Below are 20,094 nucleotides of genomic sequence, written 5' to 3'. Positions count from 1 at the left end.
TCTGGCAAGGGGGCTTGGCTCATAAAAGTTCGATATATGACTGTAAATTGAATTGAAAACTAGAAAGAAAGGGAAGAACTGAGAAATGTTTTCATAGTTGCAATCCTTTCCTTCCCAAGCAGACATGACCGCAATGAAGTACCTCTGGGTATTTACTGCCACATGGTAGTGGGGTATTTCAAATTAGGCCATGAGAATTAACAAATATTCAAAGAAATCCTGATCCCCTCTTGAGATTGATTTAAGCTAGGCCCTGAATGAGGCATAGGATTTTTGTATAATAATTACATTTGAATAATCTTAAGTATAATTCCTGTAAGGAATTGATTCCATTTACAATATAAACACAAACTGAAAATTAAAATTACACCATCCTGCTCTTTGAGAACAGTGGACATATTTATTTTCCCCTATTGCATCCTCAGTTCCAAACAGTACCTAACATGAAGCAAGCATTCAGATCATTCATTGAATATGCATTCTCATTATCTGGATTTTCTGTGTTTTTCTTTAACAGTTCTGTGAATAAATGAGAAATCCATCTCAAAAACCTAAAAGGTGAGAGATTTTATATTAGAATTTGAGATTTTTCCATATGGATAAATAAATCCCCTCTAGGAAATCTTTCAGAAAAACAGTCTCCTTCCAGTGCAAAGGGAAATCCCCTGGAGGCAGACTTCATGAATATGTCATCTAGGTGGTGCCAAGCAGTAGCCAAACTACTCAACCCAGGTGGACTTCCCCTGGGTTGGGGAGCTTCACCAAAATCTGGGTACCAATACTGCAGCTTTAACACAAGCCTACAGAACAGACTTGCTGCATCTGTGTGGAAAGTTTGCTCTTTCTTTCTGTGAGGCCACCAAGTTAGACTTCTTGAAATGACTTTCTGGGTTTTTAAAAAAAATTTTAGAGATGACTTGACATCTCGTGAGTCTTGGAAAATCTCCTGGGGCCTCCATTTGGCAAGGCCCACACTCTCCCCGGGGGTGGAGGTAGGAGGAAGGTAGGGGTTACCCACAAGGCAAAGGTAAGTGGCAGTGTAGATTCCCAGTGACTGTAGGCATGCTGAATCACATGGTGTTTAAAGGCAAGATAAGAATTTAGCTTTCAGCTTAAGATGCTCTGCTGGCATTTTCAGTGAGCCAAAGAATATAAAATGAAGCTTATCTGTGTTGCCATGTGATATTAACAGGTGTTGGCCATAAACAGTGGTAATAGAATAGCCTAAGAGAGTTAGGATTCCCTGATGTTAAGGGGCCCTAACTGTTAACTGTGGTCAGGACAAAGCTAGGACATAGCAGCTCCAGATGAGCAGTAGTATAGAGGTAGAGTTCTGCCCTGCTCCAAGGTCAGATACATGTTTGTATCTTTCCCTCTTTATCTTTCTCATACTAATTGCGGTCCTGCAATTAGTTCCAGCTGCTGTGGGGGTTGCCTGGGAGTTCAGTCATTCTGGCTGAGTTTTTGGGAAGGAGAAAAAGGTGATTTCTCTTTTCTCTAGTCCTATAATTTATGGGTAAAGGCAGGCAAATGGGACACCACATGTGGGAAGGAGTGTGGTTTCTGTAACTTACATTATGCATGTGGTTATTCTTCTAATCAAAGCTCTTCAATCTTCAAACCCCTTACTTGACCAGATTATAAAGCAACACTCCCAGCCCCCACATTCATATCATCTAATTTGGTTCTCTCATCCTCCAGTACCAAAATGGTGGGTGCAATATGGTGCACAACATTCCAGGCACAAAGTATCATTATTTCTCTTCTGCTCCATTCATTCCTACCAGTCAATATAATTCTGTGCCTGGATCCTATCAGTCATGCCCAATAATGATAATGCTGCCCTTTGAAGTGAAAGGGTATAAATGTATCAGTTCAATCCAAAGGGTATCTAATTAACATAATCCATTAATCCCTTCAATACAGTAAAAACCTTTCCGTTCACCCTTGATTTTTAGCTATAACATCAGCATTATCCTCATACAACTTTGGATGTTTTCCCACCACCCCCGTTAAATAAAGACCCAATTTCCCACTAATCTCTTATTTCTGAACGTCAAGAATTTTGAGAAACTCTGAGATTTCTTATGGGTGTCCCCAGAGTACTGGGAGAAGCAATGAAAGACCCCAGCTGGCATGGACTTAACCGTTGGTGGTTTTAACACCCAACTTCCCCTTAGGCATCACAACACAGGAAGCCTTTCATAGCTTGAGAGTACAGCAAATGTCCCAGTGAAAACTAAGATGGGGACAGAAGGGGTGTGAGTCTCCAATATGTAAGGCTCTGAGTGTCAAAAGCACTGGATTTGAATCTTTGTTACAGACTACTTACTGGCCATAACCTTGGTTTCTTCTTCTCTTAAATAGATGGAGCATACTGCACTTACTTTAAAGCCAGAGAAGTAAAAATATTAACTATTACAGTGAAAATAAGTCACCTACTAGTAGATTTGAATTGAGTTTCTCCCTTGGTTAGGAGGGGACACTGGTAAATAAGGACTGGATTGTTGACTCTTTTGTTTTGAGCTATCTCTTTTACAGAAGGAAACCAAGTACAAATCAACCTGCACTGCACTCTGCTATTGTTCAGAAATGAAACTCACTGTTTTTTAACTTGGAAAGCAGCCAATTCTTACCCATCCTGTGCTTCAGACATGCAGTCTCTCCAATGACTGAGGACTGGGGGATGAGAACTATAAACATCAATCAGCTCAGCAAGAGTTTTACACCCAAGATGCTTCCTTATATCTTCAGTTCTTTATGAATATTATTTAAATTTATACCCCATCCCCACTTTATCCCCTTGATCAAATGGGGAAAGGGAGGTGCCAAGAGAGTGAGTCAAGAACAGAGAGGAAATAAGGCTCAACAATTAGAGATACTTCTTCCTTGAGGTTTCCTAATTGGCTTCCTCTAATTCCTATTTTCTTACCACAAAATTAAGTCATCTCTGATATTCAGAATGAGCCAAGTTCTCTTGTGGTAATGGGAGACAGAAAATGACTGAGGTTGCTGATCATTATAACCAATATTTTCAGTCACTAATTCAGGAATTAGTTCTGGAGAACCTGGTTGTTGATGAGAACTCAAGAATGTCCCAGTCTTTTTTACTTACTTTGAAATGACTTGATACACCTTAGCTGAGATCCTCAAACTTTACCCAGAATGCATTTCATCCATGGTGATGAAACAAAGGCAAGTTTCAAAAATCAACCACAGACAACAGCTCTAAAACATCTCCAAGACTGGAAACTCAGGAATGATGTCTTACAGATGCATAGCAAATTTTATTCTAGTCTTCACTGCCATGTACATAGAAGAGACCTAATAAATAAATCATTAAGTCCCTTAAGGCATAAGGGTGTTTAAATGGTGTTATAACAGAGGGTAGCACTGAGAAGTTAGTCAAAGCATAAGACACCAAAGACTATTTTTTTGAGTCAGCCAGCTCATGAGGAGCAAGGGGGAATTCACTCAAAGGAGAAGTAGAAATCAGAGGTAAAAATCAGGAAGGCATTTTCAAACAACTTCTCCAAAGTAATTCAATATATATGGAGCTCTTCTACGGGCAAGAAGCTGGAGTAGCTACGCTGAGAGACACACAAATGAACCAGACAGCAGTGCCATAAGAGTTCAGTTGGGAATATAAAACTGAATGAAAGCAACATTAACATGAGGCAGCTCATGATACAAAAGGAAGAGTCCAAATTACCTTGGGTCACAGGGAATACAAACCGCCTGCTGGAAGAAGTATTTTTCAGCTTGGGAGGGCAAAAAGTCTGATAGGTGTGTTTTTGAAGCCTGACTGGAGTGGTAATAATGGGAAAGAAAGGAAAAAATACTTGCATGAGATTTTTAAAATAGTTTCTCCCTTATTAGTGCGAGATACTAATATGCTGTTCGTAGCAGTAGTATTTGTAATAAGCAAAATTTGGGAGCTATCCAAATACCCACTGGCAATAGAATTGATAAATTGTGGTAAATTCACACTATGGAGTATCATACAATAATGAAAATGAGTGAAATACTATTACATGCAACTATATGGATGAACCTCTCATAAAAAGGATTAAAGTAGACAATTACAAAAAAAGCACAACTTAAATGATTCCATTTATATAAAGTGTGAAACATCTATACTTTTAGAAGACTAGGTAGTGGATAAATTTCTAGGGCCAATAAATGATGGAAGAGGGCACAAGGGGGCAGCTGGGTTCTAGTAAAAAGCATGTTGAACAGATTGGGATAAAAGTACAATTTGAGTTTTATTCTCTGAGTTTTCCTTGTATTATTGTTCAGTAACTTTGGAGCTCATTGAGGACCTTACTACTCAAAATATGGTCTGCATCACTAGGCATCACCAAGCACACCAGCTCTGAATCAGAATCCACATTTTATTTTATTTTTTTTTTTAATTGAATGCAACTTTTTATTACTATAAGAGCAGTGTAAATGCATTTTTAGAGTCCATTTGCAGAAAATTAGAAAATACATGTAACAAAAACATTTTTAAACACTATATTCCTAAAAACAATATATTCTCACATTGCTTACTGTTAACACCTAGTGTCTATCCTCCCAAACATTTTTTTTTTTAAATATTAAATTTTATTTTTATATTCCCCCATACAATTGCAAACACACCATTCTGACCCCAATCCTTCCCCTCCCACCCCTCACCCCCCAAAAAGTGTCTCTGGTTCATAGTTTTTTGTTGAGAATCCACATTTTAAATAAGGCCCTAGGTGATTTTATGTCCATTAAAGTTTGAGAAATATTACTATAGTTGATTTTCCCCACTTAATAGAAAAGCTAATGATGGCACCAGGAGATTAGTTATTTTTCAAGTTAAGATTGCAAATATTGGGAGAGTTTCTTCAGGAAATTCAATGACCCATGGAAAAAAGGATCTTTGAGTTGTAGTGAAGTTCTGGCAGTATTTGAAATTCCATGAAATTCCAACAGTAACTTCATAACTTTCCTAGCAACAAGTAGTATAAAGGAGAGGAGGAAGTGGAATAGTCTGGGGCTACCCAAAATTATGTTTGTAATTGATAAATTGGACACCAGAAGAGGTAAAATGAAAGAATTTGCAATGTTATTAAAGCCATCACATCTGAGGATAGATGGGGTAGGGTGGGAAGAAGGCAGGTGAAGCCAGATGGGGATGGACAATAGAGGTCTCTAGATAAGGAAAGGACAGACCTAAGAAAAGGTCAAGGAATGGTGACTGAGATGATGGTGTGGGACAGGCAGAGAGGCTGTAGACAAAATAAAGAAATACAAAAAAAAAAAAAAAAAAACATTAAAAACTTAGAAGTTTGAAATTCTGAGAGCTGAAAATCAGCGTTTAAGAGGTTAAGAAATGAGACTATTGATGGTGCTGAAATCTCTGGAAATAATGGCAGTAGAAGAGGGTGTGTGTGGGGGGGGAATCTATTGATATTTATAAAGCACAACTGTTCAATACTGTCTTCCTCAATAAACTTCCCCTTGACATTTTTGCTAGAACAGGATTAAGTCATAGGACATGACCCTTAATTTGAGCCAATAGCTATTATCAGGGTGACAGTTCCCTAGAACAGAAATTTACTTCTGAACATAAGGAAGCATTAACAGTAGTGAGTATAAAGTTTTGTGAATAGTATCGTATTTTATGGTATACAGCAATGTCCTAACTTAACCTGGCTGCACATCTTTATGAACTGACATTATGATTAGAGTAGATAAGGAAGTGGTAAAAGACAACAAGAACAAGGAAAGTTTTCATTTTCTGTCAGGTGGAAAAAAAATGTTACAAGAGTTTGCAGAGAATAATTCTTTAAATTTGTGTATGTACACATACATAGTAGGCACATATATGTAAACTTAATAGCAATCAACTTCTCAGCTTTGGAGCAGAAGATAGAAAAATGCATCTTTTTAGATGCATTAGGATTCTAGTCAAGGTCACTTCCTCCTTATAAAGGAAGAAAACTCAAGAATGACTTAGTTTCAAAGAATTAGTAATACAATACATTTTTAGGAACAAGTCTGGAAAAGAATTACTTTTCTGAAGACCTGCCATAACCACTTCCAAAGGAACCCATTTCACAGAGGTAGAGGCCCCATTCTATTCTCCCAGGTCAGGATACTCTGCCCCAGACAGCCAGAATATAGAACTATGTCAGGAATTCTATTTGTACCTATCAGAATACTGTCATTGTCTATTCTAATGTAGTCATAGAAATCACAAATCTACTTTAATAATGGACTTTAAGTTGAGATGTGAATTAAACTTGATATTTAGTAACAGCTGACAGTGATAGGCCAATGTCATCTAATCTCTTTAAAATGAATTTATGTGTCTACCATGTTAGAAATTAAATCTCCTACCAATGGATTTCTCCAGTATTGTTTCTTGGTCTGGATATTAACACCAAAGAGAAGATCTGGTAGTCATTTTAATGTGATTGTGCATCAAATTTCTCATCAGAAGCTACCAAATATCCTTCAAAGGACACTACTGTTTACAACAAATGTACATGGTTATCTTAATAACTTTATCCATTTGATAAGAGTATAATTCTGAGAGTACTCTGGTAGCAAAACAAACTATTTTTAGCTGCCACCAATTTCTAGATAATAGTCTTCCTGTTTATTTCAATTCCTGGTTGAAAGTGAGCTGTGTACCTAGACTCTGAGGAAGCACCAATCAGATCAAGTATTGCCCACAATGAACAAACCTGGGGAGAGATGGAAATCTTGAAACACATTAAATAGACATGAGAGGAGAAAGTTAAAGATTACTTCTTAAGACTTGATTACACTTATTCATAGGAGTTCCCATCTCTTGTAAGTCTCTTGTATTTTTCTTTCATCTCACTTTTTTTTTTAAAAGATTTATTTATTTATACATACAAGAAATAGGGTACAGGCTAGAGGTGTGTGGTGGCGGGGCGGGGGGGGGTGGGCTTGAGAGGATTCACCAGAGACAGAGTGGGGTACAGAACAGGAAGACTGACAGAAATACACTGCTGAGTGGAGCAGCGGGCAAGACAGGAGAGGTCTGCTGTGTCATGTGGGTATCTCCCTAGCCAGGGAGTGAACTTGTGCTGCAGTAGATGCAGATAGCTTCATGGTACCGAGACTTAACCCCTTGTGCCACCAGGGAGACCCTCATCCTACTCTTCTTATGGCTTTCTTTAAGTAGATCCGTCAGGAACACCCTTCATTATATAGTATAGAGTTAAGTTGTCATTGCCGATCAAGGCAGGGAAAAGTTCTTCTTTCTTTCCTCTCCCAGGTGCCTTTTACTTACTACTTTTCTTATCCTTGTTCTCCTCCAGCCTCCTGCAGTGCTGCCAGACCATTCGGATGTCTCATTTCCCACAACCCCTCAGCGTTCTATGTAATTCCTTCCTAGGGATGCCAGATATACCAAGTGAAAACACAGGATGCCCTGTTAAATGGGAATTGCAAATAGACAATGAATATTCTTACGATAAGTATGTCCCTACAATACTTGGGACATATTTATACAATACTAAAATACCGTTATTTATCTGAAATTCAAATTTAACTGGGAGTCCTAGTCCTGTTGTTGGTGTGGCAAGCCTACTCTCACCCTGTGCTCTACAGGAGCTCCAGCAGCTGCCTGGTCCCTCTTACTGAGAACTCTATCTGCTTTTATTCTTGTCCTGAAAGAATACCCAAATCTAAACATCACCATTTCATTGCAGTAGTCTATGTTCCTATACTCCTAGTATATGTTCCTACATGTAGATATTTTTCACTGGAAGGATGGGCAAAATACCAAACCTGTACTCCATTCAGGTGCCTACATTAACACACCCCTTTCATTCTTTAAAGTGAAGCTGTCAAGGAAAAAGAAATCTAATGTGAACAATATGATGCATTTTATAGTACTTTAGTACAATTTAAAAAAAAATGAGAAAATTGCTAGAAGATTCAGAAAGCAGTAATAACATTTCAGTGCAAACTTGAGAAAAATTAATGTGCAGAACAAGGCACCTGAGGCGAGGTAGTCCCAATGGAGACCTGAGAAAATGAACCCAGGCTTCTCCTTTGAGATTTGCTTTGTATTGGGTCTGAGAACAGCAGGGTGAAAGAGGGGATAAACTCAGGAGTATGCCAGAGGGAAGGAAGCAAAAAGCACTTTAGAAATATTTTTCAGTAGCAGAGTCAATGCCTTGACGGATGACTTTAAACACTATCAATCCCAAAAGAAGAAGTCAAACTATCACTATTTGCAGATGATATGATAATATACATAGAGGACCCCAAAAACTCCACAGAAAAACTAATTCAACTCATCAATCAGTTCAGTAAAGTGGCAGGATACAAAATCAACACGCAAAAGTCAGTAGCCTTCCTATACACAAACAATAAATCTGAAGAAGAAGAAATCAAAAAAACCATCCCTTTTTTTATTGAAACAAAAAAAATCAAATATTTGGGAATAAATCTAACAAAAGAGGTAAAGGACCTATACAAAGAAAACTATAAAACACTGTTAAAAGAAATAGAAGAAGACACAAAGAAATGGAAAGACATCCCCTGCTCATGGATTGGAAGAATAAACATTATTAAAATGGCCATCCTACCAAAAGCAATATACAGATTCAATGCTATTCCAATCAAAATTTCAATGTCATTCTTCAAAGAAATAGAACAATTATTGATGAAATTCATATGGAATCACCAAAAACCCCGAATAGCCAAAGCTCTCCTGAAAAAAAAAGAAGGGAATGGAGGCATCACACTCCCAGACTTCAAACTATACTACAAAGCCATAATCATCAAAACTGCATGGTATTGGAACAAGAACAGACATACAGACCAATGGAATCGAATAGAAAATCCAGAAATAAACCCACAGATTTATGGTCAACTAATCTTTGACAAAGGAGCAAAGACTATGCATTGGAGCAAAGAAAGTTTGTTCAATAAATGGTGCTGGGAAAACTGGGTCGCTACATGCAAAAGAATGAAGCTTGACCACTACCTCACACCATACACAAAAATCAACTCAAAATGGATTAAAGAACTAGACATAAGACCTGAAACCATAAAATATATAGAAGGAAACATAGGCGAAACACTACGTGATTTGCACATCAAAGACATCTTTACAGACACATCACCCAAAGCAGTGATAGTAAAGGCAAAGATAAACAGCTGGGACTACATCAAATTAAAGAGCTTCTGCACAGCAAAAGAGACAATAACAAAAACAAAGAGAAACCCCACCAACTGGAAGAACATTTTTGCACCCAACACTAATGATAAAGGACTGATCACAAAAATCTGCAAAGAGCTGATGAGACTCAACAACAACAAAGAAAATAATCCAGTCAAAAAATGGGCAGAAGAGCTAAAAAGAAACTTCTCTGAAGAGGAAATGCAAATGGCCAACAGGCATATGAAAAAATGTTCAACATCACTTGTCATCAGGGAAATGCAAATCAAAACTACCATGAGATACCATCTTACACCAGTGAGAATGGCACATATTAAAAAAACTAGCAACAACAAATGTTGGCGAGGGTGTGGAGAAAAAGGAACTCTTCTGCACTGTTGGTGGGAGTGCAAACTGGTCCAACCACTGTGGAGAGCTGTGTGGAGATTTCTGGACCTACTAAACATAGACCTTCCATATGATCCAGCAATTCCACTCCTAGGTATTTACCCAAAGGACACAGAAACATCAATTCCAAAGAACACCTGCACCCCTATGTTTATAGCAGCACTGTTTACAATAGCTAAGCTTTGGAAACAACCCAAATGCCCAAAAATAGATGACTGGATCAAGAAGATGTGGTACATATATACCATGGAATATTACTCAGCATTCAAATAAGATAAACACATGCAATTTGCAGCAACATGGATGGCGCTGGAAGGGATCATGCTCAGCGAAATAAGCCAAAAAGAAAAAGAAAAATACCGGATGGTCTCACTCATAGCAGGAATCTAGAAAACTTAAATAAGGGACCAGGAAAATGAATAACTATAAGAAAGTGAAAATCAAAATCAACAAAAAACTATGAACCAGAGACACTTTTAGAGGGGTGGGGGCGGGAGGGGAGGGATTGGGGTCAGAATGGGGGGGCTGCAATTGTATGGGGAATATAAAAATAAAATTTATAAAAAAAAAAAATAAACACTATCAATCCCAGAACACAGCTTTTTAAAAAATTCTTTCTTCCCACATTGTCTTAGACCTTGCCTCACAGGTAGCTTTTGCTTCACTCAGATGATCTGAATACAAATGGGCAGCCTGAATGTTTGAGATCAGCTCTCTGCTTTTAGAGAATATCAGCACTCCCTAGAGTCCAGTGTGATGTACTCTGAGCAGTTCTAGAATTCCCCCACCCCTGAACAAGCACAGGTTAATCTCAATTTACCTCAAGCAGAAATTAAGATCCCCCATCCCCCAAATTTTCTATGGTAGCTAATTCTTTTATAACCATGACAGTCACACATATAATTTTTGTATGATTATGTCTGACTCTGATTCACACTCTCATGGGAACGTACTTATAACTAGCTAGTTGAATAATTACTGAATTAGTTGCAGACAGGATTTGGAGACAGCCCGGTTTCAAATGCTTGGCGGCTTTCTACCACTTTCTAACTGTGGACACTTGGTTAAGCTTCTCAATTCTTTCCTTTTCTTATCTAAAAACTGGGGGTAGGGCCTCCCTGGTGGCGCAAGGGGTTAAGCACTACACCATGAAGCAATCCGCAGCCTCTGTAGCACGAGTTCAATCCCCCGCCAGTCGGGGAGCAACCAACATGGTGCAGCAGACCTGTCCTAACTTGCCCACTGCTCCCCTCAGCAGTGCAGTTCAGTCAGTCTGCCTGTTCTGTTCCCCACTCTGTCTCTGGTGAATCCTCTCAACCCCCCCCCCACCTCACCCCAGTTCTTGTATGCATAAATAAATAAATCTTTAAAAAAAAAACTGGGGATATTGTTAATGCTAACTCAAGGGTCACTGGGGCTTCAGAATTAATGAGTAAAGTGGTAGAAAGAGTACCTGGCATGTAGTATGTACCACACATGTGAGCAATGTCATGTGCAGATTCACATGATGCATCCATACCACACACAGGTGAGGGCCATCATGTGTAGGTTCACGTGATGTGTTGTTACCAAAAGGTGTACAAGATGTAGGGTTTTGATTTTGAATGGTATTAAAGGGCTCAAAAATAATGTAATTTTCCTACCACAATATTTTACAATGATGATACTTTCTGGAAATGTGGGCCCTTAAAGAGGTACTCCTATGTTTCCTTGCTTGATCTTTCCACTTTTTTCTTACGTAGCTAACAAAGTTTCTAAGTTAAACACTAGATGTACCACCAAGTCCTGAGTTTTTATGACCTTCTCTAGTCTAAATCACAGTGGATAGCAGAAAGAAAGACTATTTTGTGGAAATTAGAGGAAATGGGTTATGGTTGAAATGTCTCTACTAATTAGCTGTGAGACCCAGGGAAGCCATTTCATCTTTCTGGCTCTTATTCTTCCTGTTGGACTTTATATTCTTCAAGGTTCACTTCTGATCTAAAGTTCTAGATTTGTATCCTCCTTCATCTTCATGAACCCCTTGTGAGGAATACTGTATCAGTCTTTTTTTTTTTTTTAAAGATTTATTTATTTATTTATTTGCACAAGCACTGGGTATAGTCAGAAGCGTGGGAGGGTGAGAGAATTCACCAGAGCCAGAGCAGGCAACAGAATAGGCAGACTTGATGAAATACACTGCTGAAGGGAGCAGCGGGTGGCAGGAGAGGTCTGCGGGGATCGAACCGATGCTGCAGAGGCTGCGGGCAGCTTCGCAGCCCAGCGCTCAACCGCTGTGCCACCAGGGGAGGCACAGTGTATTAGTCTTTTAGACAAGCTTCCTTAACAAATACTTCCCAACACTGTGCTTTTTTCTTTTAAAAACATTTTTCTTTGGGGCCTCCCTGGAGGCCTGGGGGTTAAGTCTCACCGCTACCACTGCAATAGCCTAAGTTTGATCCCCGGCTAGGGAGCTAAGCCACATGGTGCAGCAGACTTCTCTTGTTTTGTCCACTGCTCCCTTTAGCAGCATAGTTCAGTAGATCTGCCTGCTCTGCTCCCCACTCTGTCTCTGGTGAATCCTCTCATTCCCTGTACCTCTGGCCTATGCCACAGTTCTTCTATGTAAAAATAAATAAAATAAAATAAAAAAGAATTTATCAAAAACAATCTTTTTTCTTTAAATTAGGGTAGTTCCCTAAAAAAGTTTAGAGCCCTGAAAGCAGTTTTCTAAGTATGACATTTAAAAAATAAGCAGATTTGATTCATGAGAGCCTTCTGATTCTCGGCACCTTTCAATGCTTTCAATTTATCATACAACTGCCTGGAATGCTCTTTCCCTTTGGCCTGCAGCAGTGCTGAATCTAGTAAATGGAAAAGGAGATATCAATAGAAAGTCCTGTCCTCTGTTTTTCCTGGATTGCCTCTTTGTGCACACAAGACACACTGCCATTGTTTTTTTCAAGCAAGTAACTTTTTTTTAATGCTAACATAATTTTTAAGGTACACTGTTGTAAATGCATTAATTTTTAAGTGTTTAGTGTGAAGAAATTTTACTAATATACACACAAATCTATGTTAGCTTCACCCAGATCAATATATAGAACTTTATCATCCCTAGAATGTTCTTTTGTGCCCCGTTCCTCAGGCAACAGCTCTGATTTTAATTACCACAGATTGGTTTTGCCTATTCTTGAATATTAAATCATGATATATATATATATAAATTATATATATATAATTTAATAAATATATAAGGAAAGAACATCGTAAGGTGTTGCAGGCATGAATAATCAAGGCCTGGCAAGGTGTAAGCTGGCTAGCAAGTGGGGAAAATAGAGAAACTTAATCACTTTGTTAAACAAAGTCAAATTTGATTAAATAAAAATGCATACTTTAGAAAGCCCTCATAATGAGTGATAGGATAGGGCTTGCAAATGATAAGCTAATTTGGAAAAGGCATTATAGAATGAAGGGAAAATCACAGTCAAAAGGGAGGGAATTACCTCCTTTCCTTCAACCCAAATCACTGGTGATGATATGCTCATTAGTTTTTGATTATCTTGGCCAGTTTATAAGAGTACCATAAGTGATTCAGGATGGGTAGAAGATAATATGTAGAAGATGAGATGTTATCAGAAAAGAATGGGCTTACAGATAACACACGTAGCCCAGGCACAGGTGGATTGGTTCTGCTATTGGTGGACCTGGAAGGTGAAATCAGAAGCAGCAAAATGGATACACGAAACACCAGTTGCGCAAGTAAATGGAATAGCAAGCAGGCTTAATGGAAATGTAGGTTTTACTCTGTATTGACTTCCCCAACTCTGAATAAGCCTCCAAAAACAAATGTTAGGGGGGAAATGCAACTGGCTATGAAAAGATAGTATATCACATTTAACTTAAAAGTCAATTTATTGACATACAATCCAACCGGATTAAACAGGACAGCAGCAATGCTCTAATGTCAACCAGGAAGGCGTCCCTACCATTTTTAGCATGGGAATGAGAGTTTTCATGTCTTTCTGTGAAGGCAAAGCCATTTGCTTGGCACTTCACAGGAATATCTTTCCACCAGGTCTTCATCATATGGTATGTGCCACGAGTCTCCAGTTGTTTGCACCACTGTGTCATAGCTGAGGATAGGCTGTTGAATTAAAAAGAAACCAAACATTGAGAACAACACTAATGGGTTACCTGGCCATATCCCTTTCTTTTCTGACGACTTTTCTGACAAGTTTTCTTCAGAGGACTATTGCCTGTCATTCTCAGCAACATATTTACAAAGTAAGCTAGCTCTGTAAAGATGAACCCTAGTACTAAGAGTTCCCTTTGAGGGGGATTTCATTTTTAAAGTTAAGAAGTCTCTATAGGAGCATAGCATTTATTGGCTATAATATTCCTTTTGCTACTTTTATCAGTTTTGTATGTGAGAGAAAAATTTCAAATATACAAAAGTAAAGAAATAGTTTAATGAACTCCCATATGCCCATTCATCACCCAGCTTCAACCATTTATCAACTCATAGTTAGTAGCACTTCATCCACACTACACCCACATCCTTCCTTCAGCCCTCCCTTTACCCCTTCCTTGCTTTTACCCCTCAAGATTATTTTGAAGCAAATATCAGATGTTTTATCATTTCTTCTGTAATATTCAGTATATATCTCTAAAAGATAAAGAGCTATTTGTAAATATACCATCAGTATCATCATTACACCTACGAATTAATAATTTCTTAACATTATCAAATTTCTGTTTATATTTCTGTAACTGCTATAGTTGTATTCATATATTTTACAGTTTGTTTGAATAAAAATTGAAAAAAGGTTATTACACTGTAACTAATTGAATTCGCTCTTAATTCTCTTTGACTCTTCAATTTTCTTAGCATTTTTTTTGTTGTTGAAGAAAGCAGCTAGTGTCCTGTATTTCCCCCCTGGTCTTCATTTTGCTATGCTATCACTCGGTACAGTATTTGCTATAAATTTGTTGTTGTTGTTCTTTTGACCATGAGGTCATCTTTATCAATGGTTACTGTATTTCTGTAATAACTTGCTTTTCAATTTTCTCCCTTTGTTTTCGCACATGATCTAACAACCTTGTATTTACAGGAGAATCAAAGAGGAGATCAACAACTAAGACCATGCAATGGAAGTGGTTTAAACAGGAAAAAGGAGTTACTTAACAGAAGCAGAACTCTGACAAACTATAAGGGATAAGGAATTTTGAACTACTGCACATAAATAGAAATAAAAAAATCAAAACTACAGTGTATGAGGAGTTGTAATTTGATGATATAATTGAAGTCACAAATTGATGATTTTCCAGGTATTTTTTAACAGGTCAATTAATATGAGGATGACCTATGAAAACTTTTGGTCTGGTAGACTTTCTGTTTCCAGAACTGGCTAATTTCAAACACCACACTAAAGTGAGGAAAATAAAGCATTTAGAACCTTCAACTAGTTTGGGACATCCTTTGACTATGCCGGGTTCTTACTATACACTTGACTCTGTTGAACTATATAAAAAACAGCTAACATACCTGAAAGGTTATTTTTGATCCTGGAACTATATTAATAATTGCCAGTTGATGTCCCTGCTGCCACTTAAAGAACAGGCGTTGGGTCTTGGGATCAGGTAGACAGGCCTTGTGGTCCCGCATCAGATCCTTTGTGATAAACTTGCAGTGATTCCCAGAGTGCAGCGTAGCATACAGGAGAAATGGATCATCCTCTGAGCTGACAGGCATAAACAAGGACACAATCAAAGCACACCCCCAAGGAGCCAGAGGATAGCATTCTTCACCCTAATTACCCTAATTAGGCTGTGAGGCCAATTTCCAACAGGCTTCTTGGTCATAACACTTTATGTTTTTCCAATTCTTTCACCAGAGAAAATTATTAATAATGAGTATAGCAAATAACATATATGCTATCCATGTAGTTGGTGCTATGAAAGAGTTTTACATGTATTATTTGTAAGTATTATCTCATTTAATCTTCACAATGACCCCTTTAGAGTTACACAGAAAGAAAAGAAGACACAAAGAAGGAGAAACAACTTCCAGATAGGAAATGGTAGGGCCATGACTGGAACCTGTGTAGAGTAATTCCAAGGCTGTGCTCCTAATGTCAACCCAATGTTACCGAAAGTAACTGTGTCAAGAACATTATTATCTTCCTTTCTTGGAGAGACGGAAGTACCGTCTCCCATGAATAAATAAAAGAACTCAGTGAACAAAACACAGGCTTGTGTTTGGGATGTGACTGAGGTGTTAGCACCTTGTTTCATGCATTTAGAGCTACTTTAGCTTAAGAATAACTTGGAGGATACAAATTATTCTGACACATTTTGAAGTTATCACATTCAACTTAGTGAAATACAGACTTGAAGTGGAGGTACATACATTATCCATGCAAAGGTGGAAATAAATTTTCTCAGCAAGTAGTATGAAAAACAATGCTTGTCAACAGTTTATATTTGCTGTGAGTACTTGTGCTTTTCCCTAGTTGTTGCTTTCCTCTTTATGGACACTGTTTATTTTGTCACTGGCCCATGTTTTTCACATCCTTTGACTTTCTGGTAAGTTGTCGTTCATACCAGACTTCCCTTTACAGTTAGAATAAAATCCAGGCCTCTTGCTTGCCTATCAGAGCCCACAAAGTCCTCTGTAATGTGCTCCTTGCCTTCTCTGACCTCAGAACTTACTCCTTTTCCTCTTGCTGCTACAGCCTATTTATACTGGCCTGCTTGCTTTCTTCCAACATGCCAAGCTCTTTACTGCCTCAGAGCTTTTGAACACTTGATGTTCCCTCTTCCTGATAATGTTCTTCCTACCATCTCTTCCCCTTTCTCAAATGATTGACTTCATCCCTTAAGCTCTGTCCCTTCCCAAAGGCCTTTCCTGGTTACACCATCCACTACCCTCTAACCTACCCACTACTTAATGCCTTTTTATTTTCTTATTTTCTGCTTTAATGTCTTTATAACATTGATCACTGTCTGGAATTACATTACCTGCTTATTTGTTTATCTGTATTTATAAGTTCCAACAGGGCAGGAGCTTAGTCTTGTTCACTGGTGTGTTAAGAACATAGAAGGTGCTCATAATTGTAAAATACTTGTTTAATCAGCTGTTTAGGATCTTATAGCATTCATTCTGGGTACTAACCTCATTTCTGACTTTATTTCCCCCCTCTTTTTCCTTTATCCTGATTCCTTGTCTATTTAAATTTTCTGTAGAAATTGTATTTGTTACCTGCCTCAAATCTTTTTTTTTTTTAAATGAAGATTAGTATACATACACTTTTGAAACAGTGAAAATAAGTACCTCACAAGCAGAGCACTGGGGCCTAGTGTAATTCACCTATTACCTTCAATACTTACATGTTGTCAGCAAAGAAACAGCTGGCTTGTTTTTGTACCTTTTCCATTTCATCTCTTCTCCACCGAAAACTCTGCTGTAGCATATGCTTTCGACCCAGGACTAGGAGTCGCAGATTCTGCTTGGCTAGTTGCGAGACTACATTCAAGAGCTAGAAAACACAAAGCCAGCCCCTGTTTCAACCAAACTGCTCAGCTTTTGTGTATTTATGTTGCTATTCTGCATAAGTTTTCATTATTTTAAATTCCTTAATAAAATTCCATTTTTACTTAATGTTGGTTATCAAATTGCTTTAGCACCTGTTTGTTAAGTCTAATACATATATAAACTCTATGCAAATCTAATCCTGAATTAGCAAGGGCTAAATTTTTTAATATCACTATTTCGTACTTTGGATTTATACTGGATTTTTTTTTCCTTTTCATCCTACTTCATGACTATATTAATCTTATTACTTTAGGTAACAGTAGCTGGTTATAGAACCCTTAATTATTAGTATTAGAATTATAATACAGAATGGACACAACTTGCCCAATGAATGTGAGCTAATAATCAAGCAGAGAAGTTTGTATCAAGACCTGTGTGAGGACTCTAAATCTATAACTTTATAAAACAACAATATATCTTTCCCTCAGATCTAGAATAATGGCTCCTGTGTTCAATATTTTCCCCCCTCAGGTCTCCCTATGTATAAGGCACATGGTGAATAGCACACATCAAAATTTTCAATGACATGTGAAAGAGTGCCCATCTTTAGTGAGAGTGCTTACTAGTTTTCTTACCCAATTATCAAGCCTAAGAAAAGATTCTCTACATATGTTGGGTGGTTAATAAACATCTTCTGATTAGGTGAAGAATCTGCCCAACACTTATTTCTATCCATCATTAAAATGGATGAATACTGAAAAGTTGAAAATATAAGTTAGGAGAAAGAACAAAGAAGAAACCCTTTATAGCTCACTATTCAGAGTATTAACATGTAAGTGGTAACATGTAGTTACCAGTCCTTTCATGCATTTTTAGTGTATTGTTAAATGCTATTATTTTAAAAGTTAGGTAAACATGTATACTAAGAAAGTTTGGTTCATGCATTCAAACACTTCAAAAAACATTCCTTAAGAATGCACTTATAGCATTCCCCCCCCTTTTTTTTTTTAACATTTTAAAAGGACAGCTTTATTAGGAAAAGGAAAAAGAGAAGCACCTGCATAGTCACAGGGGAGAAGGAGAGCTGTCAGCATTCCTTTCTTAAAGCTATGTTGACACTAGGAATTGTTTTAAATGAGTACAAAATACAAGATGGTAACTGAACTCATTAATTGGAAAGACAATTACTTTTTTAAAATCTCCACGTTTGGGCCTCCCCTGTGGCGCAGCGGTTGAGTGCTGGGTTGCGAAGCTGCCCGCGGCCTCTGCGGCGCCAGTTCGATCCCCGGCTGCTCCCCGGCCACCGGAGGAGGGTCCCACATGGCGCCCAGACCTCTCCTGCCGCCTACTGCTCCCCTCAGCAGTGTACTTCGGTCCTTCTGCCTACTCTGCTCCCCACTCTGGCTCTGGTAAATTCTCTCACCCTCCCGCGCTTCTGACTGTACCCAGTGAATGTATAAACAAAAAACAAACAAACAAACAATAAATAAAACATGCCTCTAAAAATAAATAAATAAATAAAAATAAAATAAAATCTCCATGTTTATTCCCACAAAGTTATTGTAAAGATGTAAATAAAATGTTCAAATACAACCAGTATTTCATACTGATTATTTAAGTTTCCGTCCAACTTGGAAGCTACAGCTTAAAGGAAAATATAACTGGATCTTCACAATTATATCCTGGTTTAGTAAATGAACTTGTGATTATGACTAAGTTGAAGGGGTTGAACAAAGAGCAGAAAGGGCTTAGCTTGAACTACTCTGGGGCACCACCTTGTGGCTGACAGGCCTCAATTCCAAAGGAGGATAAAGAAAAACAGAAAAGAAAACTAAGTGGACAGAGTAAGAACCCTTGCCTGAAATTTTGTGACAGTGTAGCTATGGGCCTATTTTCTGGGGTAAATTCCTCCAGTGTGCTAGGTCATTCATAGGTATATTTAGAAAAAGAAAGTTCACCTTAATCCTATGTTAGATCAAATATAACACTGGGATTGCCACTTTTCCCTCTCTTTCCCAATAACTACAATTTGAAACCCTAGATGTTATATAGAAAACATACATAGGAAGACTTTAGAAGAGAAAAAGAGATCAAATAGGGACTTTGCGACATGAAGACTGACATGTAGGTGAGTTCCTAGGATTTTCTATTTGCCTCATACCCTAGAGTTGAAAAAGAAGTCAGTCACTTGAAACACCAATCAATGGGTACAGACTGGAAAAAAAAAAGCCATCAAGCCCAACAATATCCTATTCTCTCTAGCCCAAGAACCAGGGGAGAGGCAGTCTAGCAGGACAGAAAACTTGTTGCAATGATGACATCAGCAGACTGATATTATGCATGATATCTACAGCATAATAATGATATTATTAATAGTTTTGACTATTAATATAGTCCACACTTAATTTTAATACATCAATTAAAAGATAGAGTTTGGTAGAGTGGAATAAAAAACAACTCAACTATATACTATCTAAAGGAAACTCACTTCAAATATAACAATATAGTCTTGTGGGAAGTAAAAGGTTGGAAAAAGTTGTCATGCAATAATTACCAAAGGAAAGCCAGAATGGCTACACTCATATTAAATGAAGTAGATTTCATAGCAAAAACAAAACAACAACAACAAAAAAGGACTCAGAGGGGCATTATATAATGATAAAAAGGCCACACTAACAGGAAAACATATCAATCCTAAATGTGTATGCACCAAACAGAGCTGTAAAAATGTGAAGCAAAAGCTGATAGAGCTGTAAGGAGTAACAGAGAAACCCAAAATTATTGCTGGAGATATCAAGATTCCTCTTTATAACTGGGAGAAGAACTAGATAGAAAGTAAATTAAAAAAATATACAGAAGAATCCAATATCACCACCCATGTTCATGAATTGAAAGACTCATGATAGTGAAGACATCAATTCTCCTCAAATTGATATATGGGCTTATTGCAATTCCTATCAAAATTCCATCAAGAATTTTTGTAGACATA

The 20,094-nt window shown here is 37.8% G+C and overlaps 1 protein-coding gene across 5 annotated transcripts in view; it reads right to left on the bottom strand.

Annotated features, from left to right (window-relative positions):
• Window positions 1-6,962: 6,962 nt before the first annotated feature.
• The window catches only part of PRORP (protein only RNase P catalytic subunit), a 132,470-nt gene continuing 119,338 nt past the window's right edge, over window positions 6,963-20,094 (bottom strand). For 3 of the 5 annotated variants that reach the window (XM_054689878.1, XM_054689879.1, XM_054689877.1), the window contains exons 7-9: window positions 16,961-17,109; window positions 15,117-15,312; window positions 12,800-13,715 (exon numbers count right to left, since the gene is read on the bottom strand). In XM_054689878.1, the coding sequence (XP_054545853.1) occupies window positions 13,584-13,715; window positions 15,117-15,312; window positions 16,961-17,109 (477 nt within the window). In that variant the 3' untranslated portion in view covers window positions 12,800-13,583. Of the gene's footprint in view, window positions 7,442-12,799; window positions 13,716-15,116; window positions 15,313-16,960; window positions 17,110-20,094 lie in introns of those variants that run through there. The other 2 variants (XM_054689880.1, XM_037503209.1) reach the window with 2 other exon arrangements.

The sequence above is a fragment of the Talpa occidentalis genome, unplaced genomic scaffold, assembly GCF_014898055.3.
Source record: "Talpa occidentalis isolate TD23 unplaced genomic scaffold, MPIMG_talOcc4v2.1 talOcc4.11, whole genome shotgun sequence".
Classification (NCBI taxonomy): Eukaryota; Metazoa; Chordata; class Mammalia; order Eulipotyphla; family Talpidae; genus Talpa; species Talpa occidentalis.
The sequence above is the reverse complement of the archived record's forward strand: the minus strand, read 5'-3'. Positions and strand labels throughout refer to the sequence as shown.